The 12,824-nt window shown below is 36.8% G+C and overlaps 1 protein-coding gene across 1 annotated transcript in view; it reads left to right on the forward strand.

The window, feature by feature from the left end:
- The window catches only part of ANKRD13C (ankyrin repeat domain 13C), a 92,928-nt gene extending 82,575 nt beyond the window's left edge, over nt 1–10,353 (forward strand). Inside the window, exons 12-13 of the mRNA XM_005898162.3 lie at nt 1,190–1,290; nt 8,748–10,353. Of these exons, the coding sequence (XP_005898224.1) occupies nt 1,190–1,290; nt 8,748–8,878 (232 nt within the window). The 3' untranslated portion in view covers nt 8,879–10,353. The remainder of the gene's footprint in view (nt 1–1,189; nt 1,291–8,747) is intronic.
- The last annotated feature ends 2,471 nt before the right edge of the window (nt 10,354–12,824 follow it).

Raw genomic sequence — 12,824 nt, forward strand, 5'->3', positions numbered from 1 at the left:
ATTGAAGGCAAGAGGAGAAGGGGACGACAGAGGATGAGATGGTTGGATGGCATCACCGACTTATGGACATGAGTTTGAGTAAGCTCCAGGAGACGGTGATGGACAGGTGTGCTGCAGTCCGTGGGGTCACAAAGAGTTGGACACAACTGAGCGACTGAACTGAACTGATTTATGGAGGAGAGTGGTTCAATATAAGGATCATTGCTGTTCCACTTAAATAAAAAGCCTCCACAATGTAAACAAAATAGTATTCAAAATATGATAGAAGGAAATTTTCTTGTGTGGAAGAATTAAATCTGTAGTCTGATTAGGCTCCAATAAAAATAGACAAGAAGTAGTGATTATCCTGATTAAACTATTGCATTTCAGTTATAATAGAGAACTGTCTAAAGGCATTTGGGAGAAAAGGTGTTAAGAAAACAGCCTGACCTTACATTTTTTCGCGACATTGTTGAGGCAAAGAAAGTGTGATACCACAGTTAGGTAAGATGTCATTTATATATCAAGGCAATTGAAAAGGACACAGAAGAATTCAGTCAGTACAGCAGCCATGGGCCCTTTTTGAGAGAAAATTAATACTACTTAAAATCAAATTCATCCAAGCAAAGGCTAAACGGAGGAGTTACAGTATAATGACGAGTGTAATGCTGAGTGCTAAGAGTGCTGAGACCTCTTAGCACTTGCTAAGAGACCTTGTGAAACTGTGTTAGTTAAGAGGGAAATAGTATAAACTGAAACTATGAGAGTCAGAGTCCCCTTTCGTGTGCAAAAAAGAAACACTCATTTATCAAATCTGTAAGAAATCAAGGAATAATAAACACTTAAGAGCCCTCTCACACACAAAACTGGCAGTGAAATTCAGGCATCCAAACAGTAGGCTAATTAAAGAACTTGGGAACGTGTAGACCTTAGGAGGAGGACTAGTGTGAGCTTTGAGTCTGCTGAAATGTAGATCTAAGATCAAAAAACTGGAAATTATGGCTGCACAATAAAATGTAAAAGTTATAGACCTTGACACAGTGAAAAGAATAATAAAACAAAAAAAATGAGGTACAGGAAGCATCGTTTTTTCATCTTTAACATCTGTGATATTGGAGCTGTGATACTGTAAGTTTGGAGCATGTAGTTATAAAACATAAGGAGACAATAAAATCAAAGTGAAAATTTTTTTTCTCCTTCCATATTTCAGATTATTGAATGTTTTGGAAGTAATAGCTCCCTTCAAGCACTTTAATAAGCTTAGAGAATTTGTTCAAATGAAACTTCCTCCAGGCTTTCCTGTAAAATTAGGTAAGAGAAAAATTGTCGTGTAAGTTTAATGTCTATTAGAAATACAGAGCTGTTTACTAACATTTAAAAAGAAATACTCTTTGAAGGAATATGGATTTCCTAGTTTATAATTTTATGTTGTTTTCTGTAATTACATGCATTGATATTCATACTTTGTCAAATATATAAAATGCTTGATGAAAACTCCTTGATTTAAAGCAAATGTAAGTGAGGGACATACAAATATTTCATTCAAGAGGGTGTGAGTGAACTTATACACTGTGATAATATTTTAGTGTGAAATCGAGAAACAGGATTTTAGCCCATATTTTCTGCAGATTCTGAGCTTCTGAACAGTGGGAATATTTCTGGGGTCAACAGTCACTATTCAGTGATAAAGTAATACTTATTACATTTTATTTTTCAGTCTTAAATATTTAAACTTAATTTCACTTTAAACAATGATCTTTCAAAACAGTAAACTCATTTTGTATATATTTATCTTCTTAACTATATTAGAAAAAGAGGAGTAAGACACTATTTACAGGTTCTTTAGGAGTTGAGGCTTAGATTTAGCAGTGATTTCACCTCCATCGGGGGCTTCCCAGGTGGCTCAGATGGTAAAGTATCTGCCTGTTGCAGGAGACCAGGTTCAATCCCTGGGTTGGGAAGATCCCCTGGAGAAGGAAATGGCAACCCGCCGCAGTACTCTTGCCTGGAAAATTCCATGGATGGAGGAGCCTGATAGGCTACAGTCCATGGGGTCACAAAGAGTCAGACACAACTGAGTGACTTCACTTCACTAAGCTCCATGGGGGCCTTCAATACCACCCATCGATCCAGTCACCAAGTATTTAATCAGTGCTTACAGTGTGCTGAACCCTTTTCTGATGATGAGAGACAATGAAAATCCCTGTCCTTTTGGTGTTTATATTCTGGGGTAGGGGGTATTATAGAGTAAATATAACTTTTATATAATTCCTCTGATATATTTATCTTGTTTCACTCAATATTACTGACACCACATCTCAGAACAATTAGGGCAGGTGCTATACTCCCAGAAGTAATGCTTTTATTACTAAAAATTAAACCCAGCCTTCTCAGTTTTTCAAATTTGGGAATAAGCATATTGTGAATTAAAATTGATCTTAAAACATACTCTCAATATGTCATTCTAGATTCCCTTTGTGATATAAAAGTGCTGAGAACCCAATATCTACTTGAGTAAACCAATGATAAGATTGTAGGCAGAAATTGCTAAAAACTAAAGAAGAGCTGAGTGTTTGAGTTATGGATCATCACATAACTTTTTCTGCAGAAGCTTAAAATCCCACTGTCTTTATCTATAGCCAGAAAATAGTTCAAACATTGGACTCTGTTCTGTATATTGTATTTAAGAGGCACAGTGACAAACCTGAATAGAGGGCAGAGATTAAGTATATGAAACTATTACTTTTCACATTTTTTTAAGTTCCAAGCCAAAATCAAACCTCACAATACAAGTTTTTGTGAAAAAGAAACACTTTGGTTATATGGGAAAAAAGTCTACAGCACTTTTTTGTAGGCATTTCTCTGACATAAAGCTTTATTGACAAGGGATTTATAATTTTTTGCTTATATACTTAATAGGGAATTTGCTTAAGTATCTCTCTTGTCTCTGTCTTTCTTTTACAATGCCCCTATAAAATCTAGTCCTAGGTCAGTTTAATCTTCAGTCATTTCTGTTTCTATATTTAGGATAGAAGGTACAACTGAGGGGGGAAATCTGGAAATTGTTAACACAACTGTATGTTTTCAAAATGAGCCAGAGCTTTTTTTTTTTTTTGGCCGAGCTGCACGTGGACTCTTCATTGCTGTGATTGGGCTTCCATAGTTGTTTCTCTTGTTGTGAAACATGGGTGTGGGCTTAGTTGCCCTGTGGCATGTGGGGTCTTAGTTCCCCAACTCCAGGATCAAACCCATGTCCCCTACACTGGAAGGGGGACTCGTAGCCACTGGTGTGTGCGCGTGCTAAGTCGCTTCAGTTGTGTCTGACTCTGTGCAACCCTATGGACTGTAGCCCACCAGGCTCTTCTGTCCATGGGATTCTCCAGGCAAGAATACTGGAGTGGGTTGCCATGCCCTCCTCCAGGGGATCTTCCTGACTCAGGGAACAAATCTGTGTCTCTTATGTCTCCTGCATCGATAGGTGGGTTCTTTACCATTCGTGCCACCTTCTCTGGACCACCAGGGAAGTCCTCAGCCAAAGCTTTAAATGCTAATTTTGAATGATATTTTCTTTTATTTGCTGCTTCTCTCACTTTGCTTTCAAAGGCTAAATCTGAGCCTTCTTCAGCAGTCCCCATCCGCATCCCCTCCATTACTTTCTCCCACAGTCTAAGCAGATGAGTTTTTTTGTTTTCTTAGTTACAAAAAGAGGCCATCAGAAATAATGAGACCTCCCTTTACTCCCAGCCTCTCATACAAACTTTTTTGCCCCAAGCGCTATCTTTTCTTCTAGCTTTTCTATCTCAGTGTAAGTGGTGTCCCTTTTCTTAGCTTGAGTCACTTGTACTATGAATCTGTTCTCCTTCCCGCTTTTTAAAAAAGCTTGCTCTGTTTTCCTACATTTCTCCTTTACTTCCCAACTGCTCTAGTACAGCCTTCTTCTCTTAGCTGTTAGGCTGTGTTCAGGTTTTTAAAATTCAACCAGTCAGAGGTCTTTCTCCTTTTAAAATTCAACCAATCTAGGAAATTTCCTAGTGGCCTGGTAGTTAGGATTCTGGGCTTTCACTGTCATGGCCTGGGTTCAGTCCCTGGTTTGGAAACTGAGATTCCCCAAGCTGTATGGCATGGCCAAAAAAAAAAAAAGTCAGGCTCAGGGAGGTGAGGGGAGATGGCCAAACTTCAGAGAAGAATTCAACCAATCTAATAAAACAATCCCTTTAGCTCCACCCTACCCAGCACTTGCCTTTAACCTTTGCTTTTCATAGCCAAGTTACTCCAAGTCTACTTTTATCTTTCCATTCTTTCTATTTATATTTATATTATAAATAGGGGAAAGTGAAAAGGAGATAAAGGGAGGCAAGGTTTTTCTACATCACTTGAACTGCTAAAATGATGACATCAGGAACCAATGATAAATTAGTTATATATAATATATACTTAGAGCAGCCACCAAAAGAAAGGTGTACAAAGAGAGATACTCAAAAATACTATAGATAAATACAAATAAAATTCTACAATGTGGTCATGTCAGGACTCTCTGGTGGTCCAGTGGTTAAGACTCCATGCTTCTACTGCAGAGGTTGTGGGGTTTGATCCCTGATCGGGGAAGTTCTGCATACTGCATGGTGCAGCCAAAAGTAAACAAACAAATAAATAGTATTCCTGTAACCTACAGGAAGGCAAGAAAAATACATGAAAAAAGAGATGACAAAAAAAGCAATGAAATAGCAGAATTGTCTTAGTATATAAATAAATATACATTAATGTAAACAGTCAAAACAGAGCATTTAAAAAGATAGATTGGAAAAATAGATTAAAAACCATGATTCAGCTACATGCTGTCTTCAAGAAGCTCCCTTCAAATATGATTTTGGCAAGTTGAAAATGAATGGGTGGAAAAAGATGTATCATGAAAACATGAATCAAAGGGTAACAGGACTAGATATATTAATATTAGACAAAGTAGATTTCAGAGTAAAGAAAATTATGGGGGGGGCGGGCATTACATAACAATAAAGGTATTAATCCATGAAGAAGAAAGCAATCTTAAATATGTATACACCAAACAACAGAACTGTAGGATGGTGAAGCAAGAACTGAAAGAAATGAAAGGGAAAATAGATTTTCAATTATAATTAGAGTCTGCAACATCCTTCTCTCAACAGTTGACAGAACAACTAGAAAGAAAATCAGCAAAGATATTATAGAACAGCTCTATAACACCATAAACCAGAGCACCTAGTTGGCATTTATGGGAACACTTTACCCAACATCAGCAGGGTACACTTTTTTTTTAAATGGAACATATACCAAGATAGGCTGTATCTTGGGCTATAAAACAAAACCTTAAGAATTGAAAATGAATGGAAACCAGTCACAGTAGAGTCAAACTAGAAATAATAACAGGAGAATCTCCAGTTTGTGGTATTCTGTTAGGCACTCTTCTAAATAATATATGGGTCAGTGGTGAAATCTCAAGGGAAAAGAATATATTGAACTGTATGAAAATAAAATTAAAAATTTCAGGTACGACTTGGCAACTGAAAAACAACAAAAAAATAAAACCACAGTGAAACAAATAAAGTGCAGGTTGGTCAGTCATGTCTAACTCTTTGCAACCTCAAGGATACTCCATGGAATTCTCCAGGCCAGAATACTGGAGTGGGTAGCCGTTTCCTTCTCCAGGGGATCTTCTCAACCCAGGGATCGAACCCAGGACTTCCACATTACAGGCGGATTCTTTACCAGTTAAGCCGCAAGGGAAGCCCAAGAATACTGGAGTGGGTGGCCTATCCCTTCTCCAGAGGATCTTCGACCCAGGAATCGAAGTGGGGTCTCCTACATTGTAGGTGGATTCTTTAGCAGCTGAGCTACCAGGGACGCCTAAAGCCACAGTGAGATCATTATATACATCTAACAGGATGGCTAAAATAAAACATTGTTGGGGCTTCCCTGATGGTCCAGTGATAAGAATCTGTCTGCCAATGCAGGGGACACTAGTTCTATTCCTGGTCTGGGAAGATCCCACATGCCACAGAGAAACTAAGCCTGTGCTCCACAACTCCTGAGCCTGCGCTCTGGAGCCCGCAAGTCACAAGAGAAGCCACTGCAATGCGAAGTCTGTGCACCACAGCTAGAGAGTAGCCCCCGCTTGCCACAACGGATGCAAGTCCATGAGCACAACCGAGACCCAACGCAGCCAACAAGAAATCAATAATACTATTTTAAAAAGCCAAGACACTGTGACAACTCCAGATGTTAATGCACATGTGAGGAAACTGGATCCATCACTCATACATTGCTGGTGGTTATGTAAAATGGTACAGCCACTCTAGAAAACGTTTTAGCCGTTTCTTTAAAAAAAACAAAAACATAAAACTAACTACCCAACATCCAAGCAGTCAGGCAATTGCATTCCTAGCTTTTTGTTCCCCCCAAATAAAGATATACTCACATAAAGGCCTGTATACAAAAATAAGTTTGTAACAGCCTTAAGCTAGAAACAGCGGAGCTTCTTGGTGCAGATTCTCTTCCTCTCTTCTGAGATAGAGTTCTCTCTCGATTTTCTTCCTGCTGCCCTGACTGCTCCTTCTGGAACACATCTCTCCTGTTACTTTTGTCATCCTACATTATATCCTCATTATCTCTGTCCAAGCTTAATTCAAATGTGTTACTAGTATTCTCACAACCATCCACTGATTTCCATCTCATCCAGAGTAAAAGCCAAAGACTTTGCCTTGACTTAAACCCCACTTGATCTGGCTGCCTACTTCTCCTCAGACCTCATCTTCTACTAACCTGTCCCTTACTCATTTGGCTGTAGTCAAACTGATCTCCCACCTGTCCCCAGAATAAACCATACTGTTTGATTTTAGGGCTTTTTTTTTTAACTTATTGCCTTTACTTAGAATTTTCTTCCTCTAGGCAACTGTATAGTTTCTTTTCTCAGGTCTTTGCTGAAAGGTCACTTTATTGAGGTTTGCTTTTGAACCCTAATCAAGAACTCTTACCCTCAACAATGAAATTGCCTATCCTCCAACTTGCTTTGTCTTTTTCTGGATCCTCAGTCACAGTTACTCTTTACTTATTTGTTTGGATCTCCTAACCAGAATGTAACCTCCTTAAATGCATGATTTGTTTTCACTTGTTTACTGGTGTATATCCAGTGCCTAAAACAAGGGTCAGCAAACTTTTCTGAAAGATATTAAGTATTTTAGACTTTGCAGACCATATGGTTTCTGTCACAACTATTATCTCTAATTAGAGAATGAAAATAGCCATAGATAGTAAGTAAACCATGTGTTCCAATAAAACTTTACTATGGGCAATGATGTTTGAATTTCATGTAATTTTATCTGCATGAAACATTTTTTTTTAAACCATTAAAATATATAAAATCTTTTCTAGCTCCTAGGCCTTGCAAGGCCCAGGCAACAGGCCTTAATTTGCTGACCTCTGAATCAGAACAGAATCTTCACTCAGTAGGCCCCACGATCTTTTCCTCAGGAATAACTGGAAAAACTCTATAATCCTTATGTTGATTTCTGTGTTTAGTTTTTTTTATGAGAATATTACTTTCTGCAATAAAATACTAGGTTTGTAACAGTCAGACTTAGTTTATGGTATGCCTTTATCCTAGACAGACATTCAACTTAGCTTTCATAGATTCATTTCAGACTTTTAAGGAGGCTTTCAAGTTTATTTCACAGATGAAATCCTTGAGCCTGATAAGTTAAATGACTTGCAGCAATCAACCCAGATTTTATAATTTGTGTTCTTTCCAATAAATTGTGTTAGGAATAAAACTAAGCAGAGTGATCAAATTTTGAGTTTTAATTTTTTAAAAATAACTTTATTCATTTATCTGTTTTTGGCTGTGCTGAGTCTTTGTTGTTTTGTGTGAGCTTTCTCTGGTTACTGTGAACTGGGACTACTCTTCGTTGCAGTGCCAGGGCTTCTCACTGCAGTGGTTTTCTTGTTGCAAAGCACAGATTCTAGGCGCGCAGGCCAGTGATTGCAGCTCGTGGTCTCTAGAGCACAGGGCTCGTTAGTTGCAGTGCACCCGCTTAGCTTTTCCATGGCATGTGGAATCTTCTCAGATCAGGGGTTGAATCCATGTCCTCTGCTTTGCTTATTCACTGCGCCACCAGGGAAGTCCCATTTGGTCATTTTTGATGTCAGATTTAACTCACAATTTCAGCTAGAAATGTATATTATTTAGAAAAATATTAGGCTGTGGTGGTATGATATTACTCCAGTTCCGACAAGATTGTTTTTATCTCATATATGTAAGTGATGGATTGTTTTTAGTGTTTTAGAAACAAAGAAGGATTAATGCATTTCATGTGTTAAATGAAAAAAAAAATCAGCTCAGATTCAGAATCTATACACTACATTCTAAAGAAAATATATCAGAATGCAAAAAAGTACAAATGTAGCCATCCCTTTGCCCGAAGAAAAAGAAAAAATAGTCTAGTGGAATCTGCCGTTATAGTTCTAAGATTGGGGAGCAGTGGGACCTTGATTTTTTGATGTAACTCTTGATGCCTTGGTGTCTTTCTTTTCTCATGAGTAGCCAAACGTCTCCCCCCACATCCTTCATCCCTGCCAAATACACTCATATTAGACATGTATTAGGGTTTGTCTGGTCCCTGAATAATGCTTTTTTACATTTTAAGGAATATATATATTTCTCTCTCTCATAGTATTTCATTGTCTGTAAGTAAGTTACCATTTCATTTTACAGTGTTACCATTAATTGTCCTCTCTAGATATACCCGTGTTTCCTACGATCACAGCCACTGTGACTTTTCAGGAGTTTCGATATGATGAATTTGATGGCTCCATCTTCACCATACCTGAAGACTACAAGGAAGACCCAAGCCGTTTTCCTGATCTTTAACTGACACAGAAGATGATGCCATTCAACCAAGGAAGGCTAGAGATTGCAGAGACCCCAGAGTGAATCCAAATAGAAGGGACAAATGCTTTCATCGAGGAAAAGGGAATTATGTTGACTCGACACATCAGTGATATAATGAAATGGGCCTCTAATAAGAATTTCAGCAAGTTTCCTGATGTGCCATTTTCAGTCTTTTTAAAAATATACATATTATAAGTGTAATAGTTTGACACCTTAATGACCCCACTTCCTTCTTATGTAAAACAGCTATGAGTGCTGTGATTTGTTTTTAAAAATTTTTACACTTCTTGTTGAAATATATATGCATATATCTATATCTAAAACACTCCTGGACCATTAACATAAATTAAATGTCTTAAGAGATATGAAGCCCTTTTAAACTTGTCATCTTATATTCAAGGTGACCTTTATAAATATTCCTTCAAGCTTTGTTTTCATAAAATGTAAAGTATGTAACATTATGTATAGTTCAGTAATTTGAATGTTCGTTCAATATAATGAACTAGAAGGAATGCAGTTTTCTGTAGATGAATGAACCAAATGGTAACCATTAAACAGTTGCATTTATATGTTGCAATACATTTCAGAAGGAGCGTTCACTCTGCAGGGAATAAGGTACCTCCTTTAGCACCTTAGTGCAATTCATTGTGGTGCTATTTGTTTTTACCTGAATTCTTTCTTCAATGGAAAATGTTTGTTAATAATCTTCCTTTCATAGAACCTCGGTTTTTTTTTTTTCTAAACTTGAGTTTAAAAGTCCTTTTTTGTGTTCATGATAAGGTACAGTTAGCATGCTTAAAGATACTCTTCTTCCAAATCTGAGCACTTTAAAGAAATTCCAAATATTTAAACTTGCTTCCTAATAAGTGCACATCATTCTATTTCATTTGTTTTTAGTGGTATATGGATGCATTTATGTCAGTTTTAAAAACAATCCACATATTTTGGACATCCCTACATATTTAATGCTTTCAAAATAAGGTAAAAACATTTTATATGCTAACAGAATATATTTGTTACAAGTTAAATTCCAGAAACGTACTCAAGACTGACAATTCCTACTGTTATTTTTTTAAGTCACAAGAAAATATTTATTGATTTTAATTACCTACAGTGTTTAAATCATGCATTATTCATTTTTGCACTTAAAATCTTTCATACTTATTCCAAGATGGTTTGAAGGTCCAAGAATGAAAATAAATTAGGGAGAATAATGTATTAACAGTCATAAAATGTTACGTTAAAGAACTTAGCTGAAGAAATGTTTTTAAATGTATCCTGAGAAATGTGTCAGAATGGATGTCAAGTTTTTTAGAGTGATCAGTAATTTAAACTTTTTCCAGGATTTTAAATAATTTGAATGAGTTTAGAAACCTTTATTGAAGAGATGATTTATTTAAAAATCCAAAGCATCAACCGTAAGAAATTTTATAATAAACGTCTTTGAAGCTGCATCTTCCATGCTGATACCTACTACACTGCATATGTTGACAGTCTACTAAATATATTTTATATGATGAAACATAATCATAGTTAAAAAAATTCAAAGACCAGTTACTACCTTATGTGGGTCTGTTGAATTCTGTGGAAAGAGTGGGTAAAACCATACTAGGTTTATTGAATAGAAGTTGATCCCTATTATTTTGGGAATGTTTTGATCAAGTGACTTAGAGATTCTATTATCCTGTCAATGATTATATGAGGTTTTGAGAGACTGAAAGGCAGTGAATGATCACTGTTGCTCTTAGGCTCCCTTACTTTGTGGCAATATGGTATACTTTCAGGAATATACTGCAGATCTTTTTTGTACTGATTAATTCAGTGGGGGGAAAAATGGTACATTGCAGCTTAGGACTTATCAATTCCCTACAAGCTGTGACTTTTGCCGGGGTACACTGGAGGTAGGAAGACTACTGAAAACTTTTGCACTTGGATTTTAACTTTCTCTCATAAATAATAATAGAAAGAAATTATCCATTCCAAAATGTCTTTTATCTGACCACAAAGGACAGGTATATGTCAGTATCTCTTATGATGGTAAAAATAAGGAGCTATTTAATGCAAATAAACTTTTCACAATATTAGACTTTTCAAAATGTGCCTTTTAATCCAGCTAATGAGTGAAGCTATATGCTGTTTCAAGTAGATAAAAACTTTATATTTTGATACTCTTACATGAAAATCTAAGTTTTATAATGTAGGTTCATAAAATTCTCTATGCCTTCCATTTGTGATTAAAAAACTTGTTTAAAAATTGGACTATAAAATGGTTACCTTAAATGGCTACTTAAAAGGCTCAATATACCCTGCCACCACTATGGTTTCAGAAGAATAGTCTTAAAAGAAAATTCCCTAAAGACAATTTGCCTCTCTCTGCAGACTAGACATTCATGTACAGAAAATTATGAAGCTTCATTAAGAGGGAGGCACAAAGCTGATGCTCTGATAATATTTTGAGTATAGCTACACACAATGGTCTGGAAATGGAACACATTTCAGAGAAGCTGAAAAACTATTCAGTTTCTTTCTCCTGCTTAGAACTGGTATTGAGCCCCACTCACACAAAAATGTTTTCGTAGTGTTATTCATGCACAGCTTATCATTCACATCTTGAGGGAAGGGTGGTCAATAACAAGTGTTTTACTAAAGCTTCTCCCTAGTTTCCACTTAGCCTACAGCAGAGCTTGTTTCAAGGCCACAAAGGACTGACTAAAGAAAAATTAAATTAAGGGGTGCTTCCTTTTGTTCATTCATATTATTTTTTTATTTGCCAACATGGTTTCCCTGGTGGCTCAGATGGTCAAGAATCTGCCTGCAATGCAGAAGACCTGGTCAAAAGATCCTCTGGAAAAGGGAATGGCTACCCACTGCAGTACTCTTGCCTGAATTCCATGGACAGGAACCTGGTGGGCTACAGTCCATGGGGAGGAAGAGTCAAACACAACTGAGTGACCAACACACAACATGGTTGACAAACAGTTCTAAAAATCTAGGTGAATTAGAAGTCCTGTTTGTAGTATGCTAACCTTTACTGTTGAGCTGGGAGAATTACTGATTAGTATAAACACAATATGCCTCTACTGTTAGCTCCAGCAAAAGGTATCTTAATGATATTTTCCAAAATGACCAAAATGTATCTTTTCCAAAATACCTAAATTTGGGAACTTTAAAAGACAACTGACAGTGAAACTTTGATATGTGACTTAACTACCTGTGATGATCTTTAATTGGAGGATAATTACTTCCCAATAATGTGATGGTTAATGCCATGAGGCAATACCTGTGATGATTTTTAAAAATTGTTATAGCCCATTTTAGAATAGTGCTTCTGGCTATGGCACATATGGTACATAAACTTTTAGCTGTTTTAGTTCATCCTTGTGGGTTCCAGCTTGTGGTTTCAATTTAACCTCAACCCCTCCAACCAGCCTGGTGTTCTTGACTCCTGTGGACTTGAGTCTCCAGCATCAGATGCATAGTATAGACAATTTTGAGACCATTAAACCAGCTCCCACAATTAAGGTCAAATCTCTAACAAACCTTTGAGTCATTCTGCTTCCTGGACTGAATGCTGACTGAAAAGAGCAAAACTATACGATGCTAACCTGACGCTTGTCTTCCAAAACCTGGTATTTAACACCTACTATAAATTTTAAGTATATTCTTACGGATATCCCCACTGGTAAAGAATTAGCATGGTTCACACCTGAGTTATTTTGCTAAAGAATGTCTGAATGAATTTTAGGTATTCTTTGATACTAAAATAGGAACAAAAATAGAATACTCAGAATCAACAACTCAATAGTTTCAGACATATTCTGAAAGTACCAATAGCATCTCCATTACATCCATATTTAATAGTCTCATTTAAAAACTACCGCTTGGGGCTAGTGCACTGGGACGACCCAGAGGGATGGTATGGGGA

The sequence above is a fragment of the Bos mutus genome, chromosome 3, assembly GCF_027580195.1.
Source record: "Bos mutus isolate GX-2022 chromosome 3, NWIPB_WYAK_1.1, whole genome shotgun sequence".
Classification (NCBI taxonomy): Eukaryota; Metazoa; Chordata; class Mammalia; order Artiodactyla; family Bovidae; genus Bos; species Bos mutus.